Here is a 15616-nt window from a genome sequence, read left to right as displayed (position 1 = left end):
AAAACACAAACTTTAGGCAATTTTTAGAGATGTTGGGCGCCATGTTGGCAGCGTTGAAATCCCTGATCATCACCGATATCAAAAGAAAAAAATTACAATAATGGTGTAAAATAATACAATTTGTTTAAAGTAAACATCAGGTTTTTGTATCCTTTTTGCAATTTTGTTGTTAATTTTGGAATTTCGTTCGGGACGTATTCAGAAAAACCCTTTTGCTTCACAATGGAAATGGAGTTTGGCCTCAAATAGTGCGAGCATGTTGTGAAAACATTTCTCTACTTCCAAGACTCAGTAATTCTGGGTTATCGCAGTAATTTAATCGTATTTCTCGTAATATGACTGCTAATGTTGCACCAATTACTCGTAACAACAGTGCTTCTCGTCAGTATCTTCTGAAGGTGTTACATACTTAAAATCTTAAATTTTGATTATAAACAACTTTTTTTTAGATTAACTAGTAACAGCGATGTTGGCAAGTCTTCTGGGCGGTCAGTATGATTCATATCAAGCAGATTCTTCCCACAGACTGGTTAATTCAGTCAGAAGGTATTTAACCTAATTAAATCCACAGTCTTTTGCACTGAAGAAAGGAACACAAACTGAAGATTTTGTGAAACTTTCAACTGTTTTTCTTTTGTTTTTCAATATTCTTTTTAATAAGTAACAATTTCATAGTCATTTTTTTAAATTTTTTAATGCATGTGTAATATTGTTGAGAAGTCATACCAAGAAGAAAGAAGTCTCCAAGAAGATTAGTTAAACACGTAGTAGTTTTTTATTGCTTAGTAGTTATTAAAATATAGTATTTTTGTTTTTAAAACTTAAAAAGTAGTATAATGCATCTCCTCTGGGACAAGAAGCTGCAATTTCCACCGTCTTCCAAGAAGAAAGAAGTCTAACTTCAGTTTAAGTAAAATGTAGAAACTAAGTAACATGTGACTGCCTTTTCTAGTCATTTACAAGTGTAAATTATTTGTTAATAAGTGCAATTCAATTTTCGTATACATGTTACATCCTTGCTGCCATTTTAAAACCAAGTTTTGTAGTTACATAAACGCAAAATTGGAATATGAACGTACGACGCCTGAATTCGTCGCTGAAATACGACGGATGTTGTATTTTATTCACGAATACAATTGTCATGTGTTGAAGGTACGTAGTTTAAGGCCTGGAAATTTTCATGATTTATTTTTTCTAATTTAAGCTTACTCGCCAATATCCACGCTCAAGAAAATTCGACTTACTTCTAGTTAAATATGTAGAGTTAGAATTTGATGCTTTGTATTATAATAATCCGCATCCTCCGCGACAACTCGAGATTAGCACTGAGTTAAGAGTTTCGCGGGTGCTTCAGGTGATGTTATACCAAACCGTCCTTAACAATGAAACGTTAATAACAAAAAGTACTGATTACGTGTTGAAACGAGCGGTTTTGCAGCTGCTGGGCGAAGTAAAATCCACGTATTTCGTTAGGAATAAGTTGGTTTATAATATCGCAAAGTGAGTAGATTGCTATTTTTCGAGTTGTGGGTTTCATGTTTTATTTTTGTAGTGACTTACGTGAGAAAATTGGTCGACCAAACAACTTGCCAGTTTGGGAAATTAATAAAAACCTCGCCACTAGCGATTATGGAACAGATAGTGACTCCGAGGGCGAAAATAATGTATCTTAATGTTTTACGACTGTTTTTTTTTGATTTTCTCAAGCTCATATTTTTAGGTATTTGCCCGAAAGTTGGATAATCAAGCTTCTCAAACATCTTCCACACCTACGATAGAGTTTGCAGATGACGACAATTATTTCGTCTATTTGGAGAAACACTTAGATAAACGAAAATTTAGTACAAAACGAAGTTCTTATGAAGCTCATAGCAATAATTTCAATGCAAAAAATTCTAAATCCAGTTCAGTCGTAAGCAATAACTTGAAAAAACCCAAAAGTTTGGATGCAGTTTGTGTCGTCGTTTCTTCCGATTCTGAAGATGAAGATGGGATTACAGAAGTCACAAGTGACACCAAAGTTTGCAATAAACGTAACTTTAGTAAAAAAAGCAACGAGTGTAATAAGAAAGCAAAAACTAACAAGTCTGTTGTAACGTTTGAAATACTCGATGATGACGACGACGGTGAAACAAATTATATGGTTTATTTGCACAAAGAAGTGGAAACAAACCAAAGACCCAAACCCCTAAAACAGGAGGAAGTAATCATTTGTTCAGATTCTGAAGACGAATTAGAAGAAAATACAAAAAATGATCTAAAAAATGGAGTACAAGAGGCACAAATTAGTGTTGATCAAATGGTACCTGAAACAAATGGTGCTTCAAGTAGTGGACAAATGTTTGGAGAAAATACAGAAGAAAAAATTAACATTGACGAAAAATACAAAGAAATTAATGAAGTGTTACAAGCGGATCTAGACTTTATTCAAATTTCAAATCAGTTTAGCGATGGAGCAAGCGAAAATTTTTTGATAGATCCTAGTTTAATTTTCGAACAAATTGCAACTCCGCCAAGAAATAAAAACGAGGTTCCTGATTTGAGTTTAGAAGAGTGTGGATCAAACTTTCTAGGTAAGTATTTTTAGATTGTATCTCCGCTACAACGGGATAAGTCGCAAATTTATTTTGGAAATTTCGTCAAAATTTGGTTTTTAGGTGATCCAGTTCTGAGTGAGAAAATCGACAGTTTTGAAGACTTGGACACGTCGCAGGACTGTCGCTTAAATGAGAGTTTGTTGGAGGAATTTCTTCTTGACGACAGTTTTCTTCTCGAAGGGCGCAAAGAGTTTGAAGAGCTTGAACATTTTCTTTTCGATGATGGCGCAGAAAAGTCGGGGTTTTTCTTGTCGGATTTTTCTTTTGATGACGATGAGACTGTTACCCAACCGGCAACGTTTGATGCTGATATGAAAAGTCTAGAGTCGATATTGGAAAACTCACAGTTATTCAACATGCAAGGCAAACAGTCAGTTGTGAATGAAGATGAAAATTCCACATTGGCAGATTCAAAACACAAAGATAAAGAGAATTTAGCAAATATAAAGAACAAGAAACCTATATCTAAGAGAAAACGGAAGTTCAGAAGGACGCACAAGCAGAGGAGCAACAGGAGGTGACGAAAGGATTTAAATACGAAAGACTTTAATTTTAAAGCATTTGTTACTTCGCACCCTAAAGCATTGGAATGCAATCATTGTATTATGTTTCACTTAATTAATTATTAAACTATTATGCTGTGTTACAATCAACTTATGAAACTGTGAAAATGGACTTGTCATTACGGTATGCCAATTATTGTAATTTCAGTGTGAATTGTTAATTTCTTAGTAAAACAGAGTGCATATTTTTCTAATATTTATTTGTAGTTGTATGTTAATTTATTTCTGTGCAGTAAGGCTGTAGTTTTTTTGTACATTATGTGGAAAGTAATTAAATATGTTTATAACTTCCTACATTGTGGTATTATTTCGAAAAAAAAGGGAGAGTTTAAGACAACACGCTGTATATGCACCTGCGTGACCTTCGCTTCTAAAAAAAGAAAAAAGATAAGTAGAAAAGGAAAGAAAACAAAGTAGCAACATAACAGAAATAAAATACACCAATGCAGACAATTAAAAAATTCAAACGAGGGCGATTTAAAAGCATACGGCGTAAAAATTGTTCACTTTTAGCAAAAATAGGGGTAAGGGATTGTTTAAAATATGCAAAATGTCTTTAAAAATTACGTTTTCTTGAAATCGTAGTTAAGGTTGGTCATGTGAAAGTTACTAATCTGTCACTTTCCTCCCTGTCTGCTGCACCAACAATTACAACAAAAACAATTACACTTTGGCGCAGGTTAAGCTGTTGTGTCTTTTTGCACTTTTTTCATAAAAGAATGGTTATTACGTATTTATTTTCTTTATAAACTGGGATAAATGTGGTAAGTGTTTTAAATATTATGCTGGCTTTAAGTGATTTGTTGTGGCGATTATTATTGGAGCAATAGTTCACATGGTTTGGTTAGTGATTCTAAGAAATTGCATGGCTTTTTCCAATTGCAAGCAGATCTTGTTTTGTGTTTGTGAATACATTCTGTAAGTTTCGTTCCGAATTCTTGTAACGAATGCTTTTCAGGGAACAATGGCTCTGTATATGAACACAGTGAAGCAACTGGGTTTCAAAGATTTTATACATCAGAAAGGAAAAGGTATGGCTTAGTTTATTTAGTTAATGATTAAACTGCTGAAAATGAACAAGATTACTCGTGGAGTTATTTTAATTTTTCTGGGCCATGGTCAGAGCTATTAGTGTCAACGTAGGTCCATTGCTTTTTGGTTATCTGATTCAGATAACAATAAATTATTATTGATGTTATTGAGGCTTTTGAAGATTTAGTTATTCCCGTGACTTACAATTTGTGGCTTTTCTAAATTGAGTGTGGAAAATATCTTGTGCTAGATGCTTGGAGGAACAGAAATGTGAGAAATAACAATAAAAATACTTTTTTTATTACAAATATTATCTTTTGAGTGTAAGTGTAACAATTAATGATTTGAAGAAAACGTATTTCTGGCTATTTTTGTTATTAAAAACAATTAAACAAAACTATTATTAAAACATACTAATATTAGTTGAACAGTTCTTTAAGAACTGTTATCGTTTATTTGCAATAATTTTTAAATAGGTAGGCGGATGGAGGGATGGTAATGAGTTAATGACAGTCTTCAGCTCTTAAAACAATAAATATTTATTTAAAAACAAACACTTGTATGTCAATACAAAATGAATGTTAGTTATAAAACTAAAAACTAAGCTTAGGATTATTTACGAGTATCCCTAATTTAATAAAACTTTTCTTAATAAGAAAGTATTAACACTATCACTACACAGGTCAAATAGCTATTTTTGCAAACATAAATTAGTAACAAATGGAAAATAAATACATGGTCAACAATATTTTTTATTGAATTATGATTTTTTATTTTAGGGAGGATATCAATATCAAGACAACTACTTAAAGCACATTGCGATGGCTATCATCCACATATTTCACGTCAATTGGCTACAGAACTTCAAAGGTAGTTTAGTTAAATTAATTTATAAGTTGTGAAGAAGGAAATATGGAACCGGTTTGATTATTTCTCTTGAAAATATCTGCAACGCTTGGAAGAACATGAAGAACAAAGCAAGAAGAAACATTCACCGTCATAAAAATAAAAATAATTTGATTGCTTAGTAGAATTAATTTAATTTCATTTTAACAATAAAGTTTTTGCATGCACAATTTGAATTCAAATGTTGAATATGTTGCAAATAGTATTTCAATTAGTATTTTTATTCTGAATCAGTAAATTTCTTAATTAAATACACCTGAAGAAGCAAATGAACTCAAGAAAGCATCAGTGGCGAAGATGAAGAAGAAACTTCCAGACATTCGACGAAGCAGGGACAGAGGATTGGGATTGTTTTTTATTTTTTATTGACTTTTATTATTTTTTTGAGTATATCCTTAAATACGTAATTTGTGTAGTTAATCCAGATTTATTTAATTTTGTTAAAATGATAATTTAAAAATTTAAAGTAGTAATTAAAAATGCAACTTCATATCAGCAATTTTCCCATATAATTACACTGCATCAAGGTAAATAGTAATTGCATACTTGCACTATTAATTGTATTCTTTTTAATTGTTTTTCGTTTATTTTAAGTTAATTTGTGGAACGTTCTAGGTACATCAAGTCTCAGCCAAAACGTGATAGAAGATCTTCAGGATTTGTTGACGAAATTCGAAGAAAAATCATTCATTTACATGAATATAATTTACAAATTGCTAACGTAATAATTGTGATTTTAATAACATGTTTGGATTTATTCCTAAATTTTTAGGTGAAACTAAGATATCCTAGATCAGAACAACTTGAAGCTTTATTAATAAAATACATAGAACTAGAATGTGAACTCTTGTATGGTTCCGCCAAGGAGGTGGATAAAAAACATGAAGAAAGTGTAACAACACGTGTACTGCGACTGCTGCGGGTTATAGTCCACGATTCGTTCCATAATAGTGAATCTGACTTAAACTCCACAGTTAAAATATGTTATAAAACACTTCTTAAATTTTATGCAAGTGTGAGAGTTGATTTTGACTGTGAAAATAATCTCGTAGCTAATACTATTATGTAAGTATTTTATTAAAAAAAAACTCGTAAAACCAACAATTTTCTGTAGAAATCTTGTCGATAAGTTGGGTGTTGGTGACACAATCAATGCACTAAAAGGAGAATATATTCCTTTACCCGAAGATTCATTTTTAACAAACTCGAAGGTTAAGACAGTTCGTCAGAGCTTAAGAACCAGCGATTATGAATCTGATTTTGACAGTAAATCTGACGACGAACATGAAGTAAGCGCATTATTTAGCTTGCCGTAGAAATATTGTTTTATTTTTTTACAGTTGTCTATGGTCGATGATTTATTTAATCCCAAACCACAAAAACCGTCAATGGTTTCAACAGAAAAATTTAATTTTCTACCAAGATATCAAATCAAATCGGAGACGAAAAGTCCGTCAATTTTTACAAATGATAAATCAACGTACTCGCTCCGAAATGAAGTGCAAACTAATTGCACACTTTTTACGGGGAAATTGAATAATCACGTGGACAATACGGCTCGAAAACAACAAAATCTGGACGTTCCAAAAAACAGTGACGCAAAATCAGTTTCTCGCAATTCAGAAACTGGCATAAATGCGGCTAAAAGTAACGAAGATAATTCGCAACTTAAGTTAAGTAAGTCGGACCAAAGTGTCTCCACACATGCATTATCGAATTCTAAAGAGCACACCAATAGAGAAAATAAAATTGCTACGATTGAGATTCTTGACGATGATGAAGAAACTTTGGATGTCAATAATTCAAATGGACAATCGCAACTACCCTCTAACGCTTTTGGAAATTTTTTACCTGTAAATGAAATAAAATTGGAAGAGAACGAAGAAAACCACTCCCCTAATTACTCCGTTTCAAACTCGGAGAATCAGAACTTTTTGAATTCTAATAAGGAAACACGAAATTCAGGTTCAACGGGGCTTAACCGACTGAAAAATAGTTCTGGCAATGATTCTGTAAAAGATACAGAATCAAGTATTTTAATTTCTGATTCTGAAGATGAATCTGAACCTGGTCAAGCAGGTGCTAAAAAAATTAACGATCATGAAACAAATGATAATTGTTTTACTTCTGAAACTAATGAAAATGTAGAGCAACCACAAGTTGAAGAAATTGTTTTAAATAAGGAAAATAAATCCAGTAATAATATTCAGAAAGATCAATTGTCAGATTCTTCAGGCGTAGAGTCTGATTTAACGCAGGATGAAGATCAAACCTTAAAAAACACACCCGTTGAAGAAGAAACTGATACCACTCTAACTTTGGAAGAAACAATAAATAACAGTCCAACCACACCTGAAAAGCGTGGTGATTTGGACTTTTCTGTTGAAGTTCCTGAAGAAATTATTGTGACGAAAGAGTTTGATATACCAGCAGAAACAAATGTTGCTGAAATTATAACTGAGACTGCTGAAGTCGTTTTGGAACATCATAAATCCGCTGAAGAAACTTTAGAAGAAGTTACTCTGCAAACTGAAACCGAAACTGCTGCAGAGTCTGATGTTTCTGAAGCTATTCTAGAATCTCTGGTAGAAAATAGTGTTTCTGAAGCTGTTGTAGAAACTATAGTTTCTGAAGATGTTGCAAAAACTGTAGTTTCTGAAGCTACTATAGAAACTGAGATTTCTGAAGATGTAGAAACTATGCATTTTGAAGCAGTTGTAGAAACTGAAGTTACCCCTGAATCAGAGGTTGTAGAAGGAATTTTTGAAACTACGGGAGACACTGAAGAAACTGTTGAGACCGCAGTTGGAGATGAAAATACTGAAACTGTTGTTGAAACAGTAGTTACTGAAGAAATTGCGGAATGTAATGAGACAGAAGTTGGAGAAGAAATTTCTGATACTACTCTACCAACATCAGTCACTGAAGAAATTGTTGAGTCTAATGTAGCAACAGAAGTTGTGGAATTAATTTCTGGCCCTACTGTACGAACAGCAGTCATAGAAGAAATTCCTGAAGCTGATGTAGAGAGAGAAGTTGCTGAAGAAATTCCTGTTTTGGAAACAACAGTCACTGAAGAAATTGCTGAAGTCAGTATAGAAACCGAATATGCGCATGAAACTTCTGATGCTATGGTAGAAACTGTGGTCCTTGATTCTACTGTAGAAACTGTGGTAACCGAAGCTCATGTAACCACTGAAGAAATTTCAGAAGCTACTGCAGAAATTTCTGAAGCTATTGAAACTGAAGTTCCTGAAATTGTTGTTCAGACTGAAGACACTCAAGAAAATTTTACAGCTACTCCAGAAACGGAAGTAACCGAAGAAGTGTCTCAAGGTATTGCCGAAACTGAAGCTACTAAAGAAAATCGTGTTGAAATTTCTGAAAAAAATGAAGAAGTCATTGACTTTTCAGTAACCAAGAACGATCCAGGGGAAGAACTCACAAATAACAAGCAAAATTCTGCCACTCCTGAAATATTGTCCAGTCTTGAATTAGTTCAAACTAAAGTTCTTGAATCTTCTGAAGACATCCAATCATTGAACACTCATTCTGATGTTCTGGCACAGGAGCAAACTCACACCACACCACAAACTGATGCATTTATTCCCGTAATAGATTATTCTATCAAGATGCAGACTACGTGTGATATAATTACTACTAAGGAAAATCAGTTTGGTGAAGTTAGCCAGTCCGATTTACACGCCTACGGTGTAAATACCCAATGTCACAACGTTTTAAGACCGGAAATGTGTCAGGAAACACAAGGCAAGGACGGTGTCTCTCAACAATTACCAACGTATGAGTTGCCACAGAGCCTTTCTGAAGTCCAGTATGTTGAATATGATAGTCCGAAAAAAGATGCTGCTTTGGCGATGTTGGCAGACCTTGCATTTCAACGAAAAACACTCGAAGTTGAAACCAATAAGAAAAATGGATCGGATATGAACCTCCAAACAATTCCAAAACGCAGAAAATCAACCAAAGAAAAACTGGAAGTTAAAAACCCCAGTTCTAGAAAAAGCTTACCAAGAGCCGTGAAACAGCCCCAAAGAAGACTTAAAGGAAATGAAAATAAGAAAATAATACGAAAAAATTTGACAAAATCTTTGGACTCCATTGTAGAGAATGAAGGACCTTTGAAACTGGTTCGAAACGAAGATCCGAAATATATTCCTCACGATTTTATTTCGCTGAAAAATTCTAATCAGCCTCCCCTAACTAATAAGGTTTACGCCGAAGAACTACAGGACAATATCCCAACAAGCGAAGACAGTAATGATAGTTGCGCAAATAAGTTATGCATCGATGAGGAAACAATTCCTGAAGTTTGTGTGAAGAGTGTGGACAAGAATAAAATTTTTGATGAGGACACAATTCCTGAGGTGTTCGAATTTGTAACAACAGAAAGTGCAAGTGCTGTTTGTATCAGTATACCAGAAATTGAAGAAAACCGCGTACTTGAGAGTTCTGATATTTTGAAACAAATGGAAGATTTTGTTAAGAAAAACGACAATGTACTAACAAATGTCGTTAACAGTGACCAACCAATTGAATTAACTTCGCCTTCTGTAGAAAAACCAGAGACTAAAGTTCTTAAAACAACCGACCATAGTATTGTAAACATATTAAATAGGACACCAAACGCAGATGCAAAAATTGACACGCCTGCTCCCGAACTACCTGAAAACCTTCAACAAGAGGATGAGGCAACTACAGAGACGCCAGAGAGTGCTGATTCTATTTCAACAATCAGTGATTCACCTGAAAAATCAAGTGCCAAAAGTACCGATACAGTCGGTACTCCATCCGATGACGGCAGAATATGTAATGAAGTTGATGAGGCTCTGCAGCTAGGACCCAGAGATCTTACTGTGGGGATGGCTACAGTTGTAAGAAGTGAAGATAGTTGTGAGAAAATTTTCAAAACTAAAGCTCAGATGAAAGCATATGAGGACAAGTTGCAGCCCAATCCGTTTGTACTTCTAATGAACTACGAAAAGTGTTTGGAACAACGAACAAAACGGCGCTCTAAAAGTTCGGAAGGCAAACAACAACCCGCGAGCTGCCTTGATAGAGGCAGGTCGTCAAGTGTGGATTTCACCTCGTCAGACTTGCCTTTCAATAAAATCAAAGAGTCGTTAAGGTTGGACAAGTCGACTGTCGATAAAATTCAAGCTTTGAGTGATAAGACTGCTGAAATTGCTAAAGATTCAACAGAGGCCACTAATACGGAATTGGTTCAAGAAAACACGCAAAGTGATAATTTGGAAAATACAGAACCAGTTGTTACAGTAGATATTGAAACAACACGAGAAGTTCCAGCTGTTGAAGCTGTTCCTCCTAAGCCAGCTTGCGGTGAAGTTACGGTCTCTTTGGTCATTGATGTGGCCGAAAAATTGGCGAATTTACCTGTAAGTGACGAAGGAAAAGAAGAAGTGGCTCCTGTGAAATCTACAGATGAAACTCTAATAGCTGAAGATCTATCGCAAAAGCCAGTGGACCTGATTTTGAATGCTAAAGAAACTTGTGGTTCTGTTAGTCCTGACAAAACCAATTCTAAAACTTTGGATGCAACTAAAGGAAGATCTCTAGAAAACACTATTAAAAAAATGAAAGAGAAGATGGAATCTGAAAAAGTTAAAAAGGAAAAACGTGAAAATAGTGCCAATAAAACGAAAAGCAATAATTTACGAGAATCTGAGAAGGAAAAAAAGTCGTCGGAGACAAGTAAAAAAGATGACAAACATCACAAGAGAAGACGTAGCAGATCCTCGTCCAAGTCGCGGTCATTCGATAAGAAATCAGATGAGTCAAGTAGGTCTTCTTCAAAATCAAAGACTTCTGATAAACGTTCGAAAGAGAAACATAGCGACAGCGAGAGCGAGCGACTAAGACGAAGTAAATCCAAATCGGTGGATAGTCAATCGCATGAAGAACCGAACGGTCACAGAAAAAGACACCACAGTTCTTCCTCAAAGCCGAAAAATGAAGATGCCAAGTCTCGGCAAAGTTCTGAAAAAGTATCAAAACACAAATCTTCAGAATCGAAAGATAAATCAAGCGTCGACAGTGATAAAAGAGAAAGTAAGTCGTCATCAGAACTAAAGGATAAGCAGAGCGAAGACTCTGAAAATAAGAAAAGAAAGTCACACGAAACTTCTGAGAAGAAACACAAAAGCAAAAATGAAAAACCCAGAGATAAAGAAAATGAGGAAAAAGTCAAGAGTAAAACAAATACAAACGATGATGTTAAGAAAAAACCCCGCCTTGATAAGTCCGTGATGCCCAGCGACGATATCTTATTTAAGGTGGATGAAAAAGTAAGCAAAACCGTTTCAAAGAAAGTGAGCAAAACACAGGAAGATTCGAAAAAATTGGCCGACAATGATAATAAGCATAGTAGTCACAAGACGAAATTGTGCAACTCGGGGAAGGTTAATGACCAAGGCGGCAAAAACAATGGAAGAGTGAACGAAAAGGAAAAGTCAAAATCGAAAGAAGAGGATAAGTTTCGAAGGAGTAGTTCAAAAGAGAAGAAGGTAGAGAATGATAAACGAGACAAACGATCAAGGGAAACGGATAGCTTACGTCACAAAAATAAAGCAACAGAATGTGAAGGCACGCACGAAAATAAGGGCAAGGACAGGGAAAACTCCACCGAAAGTAAAGCGAGTCCCACTGTTAGGGAAAGTAAACATGTTTCCAAGCAAAAGGATGATATACACAAGAAGCGGAAAAGTGACTTGCTTGAAGATGCACCTCTTGAAAAAATATCAAGGTTGGAGAACGAAAGAATACCTGAAGATGTTAATATGGAACGACCTAAAACCCCAACTATATGTCTCTTTGGAGCCCAAGAAAACGATTCCAAGTCAATTGAATTGCAAGGAAAAACTCACTCTGAGAACAAAACTGATTTAGACATCCCCTTGCCATTGGAAAACCTGACTGAATCTTCGGAACCAGTTGGTGAAGTAGCGAAATCAGTTACTCCAGTTGTGACCACAGACATAAAAATGACAACAGCAGAACCTTTGGAATCGATTGTTGAAGTAGAGAGACCAATTACTCCAGTTGTGACCATTTCAACAATAACTTTGACAACGGTAGAACCTTTAGAACCGGTTGAAGAGGTGGAGAAACCAGTCACTCCAATTGTGACCGCTTCAGATGTATCCTACGACCACTTTAAAAACGATATGAGAGGAGTCCGCGAAACTCCAATGACTTCTACGTTCATTGAAAGCGAAAAACACTCAAATTCTGCTAAACCACCTATAAATGATTCTCTAAACGCGTCAAATAAGGCATTGCCAGACGATAAAATCAAGGTTTTTGACCCCCACTTAACCAGCGCGCCTGAAATTATAATCGAGTCAAGCAGTCCTATGAAGATGCTGCTGCAAAATGACAACGTTTTCGTCCCGTCGTCTGAGGCAGTATCGGTCAGTGGTGTTTTTAGTAGTACGATCGGTGACCACGTCTTGTCTTCCACTGTTGATTCAACTGTTAAGCATTTCCCAGATTTATCTCTTGTATCGACAACAATCGCCAACAGTGCCGCAACTAAAGCAGTGTCCATGTCCTGCGATGTTAGACCATCTTCATCGTCGACGACCGCTGACCAAGACAAAACGTGTCTATTCACATTCAACAACGGAGAAACAGTTAATCGTGACAACTTAAGCACGACGGAAATATTTGGTTTGGATGACATTTCCCCAACTAAATTACCACCCTTAGGGAGCACCCAGTCCCTCGATTTCATCTCCCCGACGACTTCGACGGCCGAAATCAGCACGTCGATGAACCTGTTGCAAACTTTAGGCACTTCGACTATTAATTTTATGAACGAAGTGCCTGATACTTCGGGTATAGACGTGCAAACGAACAAGCAGAATTCTTTCCACCCCAATTACGTGACACGTGTCACGGAGATTAGCTGCTTTGGGGAAAAGGAATCAGCAGCCGATCATAACTATACTTTGGGAGGTCCCCTGTTGGGGGGAAACAACGAGGAGAGAACCATTTTAACCACTGGGCTATCTTTGAGCAACTCGCCTGACGATTTCCCGTTGAATGCGCCTCATTTGGACGAACTTTCCTTCAGTGAGAATAATTACATCGAAGAAAATGAAACGTTGGGAGACATGGAATTGTTGCTGCCTTGTAAAAAGGAGAAACCCGATTTTGACACCGATGATCCCATTCCTAAGCCAGAGGACGTCCAAAATGAGATCAAACGGTTGAACATGTTGGTGGACATTTCGCAAAGCGAGCCGAAGACAACCTCAGTCCGTAACACCATAGACCATGGCAGTAATAGTGACTTAGGGACGGACTATGCTGTTGAACAGTTGGAGTTGCTGTCTCAGGTTGTTGGCGACATCAACAACATCAATATTATGGATTCGAATGTTTCGTCGAGTGATGCAATGACCGAGACTACTTCACATGATCCTATCAACTTACCCTTGATATGGAATAGCTACTCTAACTTTATTTCAAGCGATGGCAACCAAAAGGTCGTAGTGGAGCCAGTGGAACAGTGTTCAATCTCAACGGTAGATCACGTGAAAAAAGACTTCATCAACGGAACTACTCCAATTACCGTCAGGTCTAACAAATTCCCAACTTTCGTGGAAGACGAAACAAAAGTGAACCACACAGTTCGCAAAAACAGGATGCGTGTCGTGTCTCCCGAAAAGAGCGCAACAATGCCAGAAACTGGCAAAATTCGAGTCAAAACAGATCTAATTGCCAAAAGTAAAAGTGAGAATGGACAAGAACAAATAAAACCAAGCAAACCACCTTTGGGTTGCTCAAGACTTAGCAAATTTGCACCTTTACTGGAGGCCTTGTCCAATAGAAACAAAACTGATGCCAATAAGAACGAAACAAGTAAAGCTCTGGACGAGACTGAAAAGTTTTTGGCTCGGAGACACAACAGAACGCGTGTTTCGACTCCGAAGCAGAATATCGTTACGCAACAACGACACTCGAAAAGTCCACCGTTAAGTAAAAAGCCCGAGATAGTGTCCTTTGACATCGACGTAACCAAACCGCAAAAAATGGCCAAAATCCAAGTCAAAACCGATTTAAAAGCTGCGGACATCACTGATGTCACGGGCAATTTCCAAGACAAGAAAGTGGAAGAACATAAGGACAGTTCAACGAAACATAAAATAAAAGACACTTTGGAGAAAAATGAATCTAAGGTGGATGATGGTAAGAAGCGGGCATTGGTTGAGGTTGAGGAAGACAAGAAGCCAAAGAAGTTGAAGGAGGGGCGGCCACACCCCCGTTTCGACGAAACCGGCAAGGATTACATCATGGAGAACATATTGAATGTCCAGACCGAAACCAAGAAAACTAGTCTGAGTGCAAGTGCTGATAACCATGTGGAAAAGGTTGAATCAGAATCTACGAAACCAGCACTGTCCAGCACGGACGATATTTTCGATAAGTTGCGCCGTGAAGGCCCCGTCAATAAACTGTGGACGCAGGAAATGCTCAAAAAACAGCAGACCAAGACGGAGGTCAACGACGTCTTGAAAAAGCGAGGGTATTACACGGTGCCCGACGACCAGCCAAGCAAGACAAACAACACTAGCGACCAACTGAAAAACCGGGGGTACTACACAGTGCCTGACCCGACCAGCGAACAGCAAAACAAGAAAGAAATCACTAACGAAATACTGAAAAATCGCGGCTATTACACGGTTCCCGACGCCAAAAAGGAGAGAAATGCCCCGCAGTTCCACCCTTACCCCGAAGCCGAAGCGAGAAGGGACCATAAAAAAGCCGCAAACTACACACATTCGAACCGGCGACCGTTGCATAACACGGATCCTATGGTCCATACGTCGCCTAAAAGGTAATAAAATAATACACTTGTGGCTTGGATTAATGGTCGGTTTTAGGTTTAGGAAAGCTCCGGGAAATTCGTCCACTTCGAAAAGCGATCCACATTCGACGCACGACTATAAGCCGCAAGATAGGCGGCGGAGTACAGAACAAATGAATAACGGAGTGGCCAATTCTAGCGAAACGAGTAAGCAGGAAGAGGACGCGTTCTCGTGGATTCACCGATTTAATGGCTTGTTTGATCCGTCTCCTAATTTATTTAATACAGGTTAGTAAAGTAAGAGTTAATTTTGTAAATCGGGACGGACTTGCAACTGATGTTTTTGTCTGTTTAGGAACTAAACGAAAAGATACGTCGTCGCAAAAGTGAAAAGTCAAGCATTTTTATCATGTTGCAACCAAAAACCTCTGCCTTCGGTTACGTAATTTTTAATCTTTTTAAATTATTATAATCGTTTCTTTGTAAGTAGGTTTATTGTACATTCTTTATATTGTAGATATATTTTTAGTTTTTACATGATATTATTTTATTATACTTTTATGTACCTAATAATTTTAGTGTAAATATTTCAATGTTATTTATCGCGAGTCTGTTGAGAAAATAAAATTTTGTAAAATCCTTAACTTTGTGTTTTAATGATCCTGGCC

General features: G+C 36.6%; 2 protein-coding genes across 4 annotated transcripts; both read left to right on the top strand.

Annotated features, from left to right (window-relative positions):
- Nucleotides 1-45: 45 nt before the first annotated feature.
- Nucleotides 46-3454, top strand: LOC103312319 (uncharacterized). The gene is made up of 7 exons (XM_008192671.3): nucleotides 46-398; nucleotides 450-546; nucleotides 1047-1152; nucleotides 1205-1500; nucleotides 1553-1664; nucleotides 1721-2573; nucleotides 2658-3454. Exons 2-7 carry the CDS (start codon nucleotides 467-469, stop codon nucleotides 3116-3118), a joined length of 1908 nt encoding a protein of 635 aa, XP_008190893.1. The 5' UTR covers nucleotides 46-398; nucleotides 450-466; the 3' UTR covers nucleotides 3119-3454.
- A 315-nt stretch (nucleotides 3455-3769) lies between these two features.
- LOC100141540 (uncharacterized) lies at nucleotides 3770-15592 on the top strand. 3 transcript variants are annotated; one of them, XM_008192672.3, is made up of 9 exons: nucleotides 3770-3924; nucleotides 4119-4191; nucleotides 4972-5062; nucleotides 5714-5819; nucleotides 5871-6163; nucleotides 6213-6387; nucleotides 6439-14978; nucleotides 15025-15236; nucleotides 15304-15592. In XM_008192672.3, exons 2-9 carry the CDS (start codon nucleotides 4125-4127, stop codon nucleotides 15336-15338), a joined length of 9519 nt encoding a protein of 3172 aa, XP_008190894.1. In that variant the 5' UTR covers nucleotides 3770-3924; nucleotides 4119-4124; the 3' UTR covers nucleotides 15339-15592. The 3 variants fall into 3 exon arrangements, with proteins under 3 accessions (XP_008190894.1, XP_008190895.1, XP_064212058.1); XM_008192673.3 differs by having other exon boundaries at nucleotides 15025-15245; XM_064355988.1 differs by lacking the exon at nucleotides 3770-3924 and adding an exon at nucleotides 3998-4065.
- The last annotated feature ends 24 nt before the right edge of the window (nucleotides 15593-15616 follow it).

This window comes from Tribolium castaneum, chromosome 1 (assembly GCF_031307605.1).
Source record: "Tribolium castaneum strain GA2 chromosome 1, icTriCast1.1, whole genome shotgun sequence".
Classification (NCBI taxonomy): Eukaryota; Metazoa; Arthropoda; class Insecta; order Coleoptera; family Tenebrionidae; genus Tribolium; species Tribolium castaneum.
Note: the sequence above shows the minus strand (reverse complement) of the source record. Positions and strands in the feature narration are given on the sequence as shown.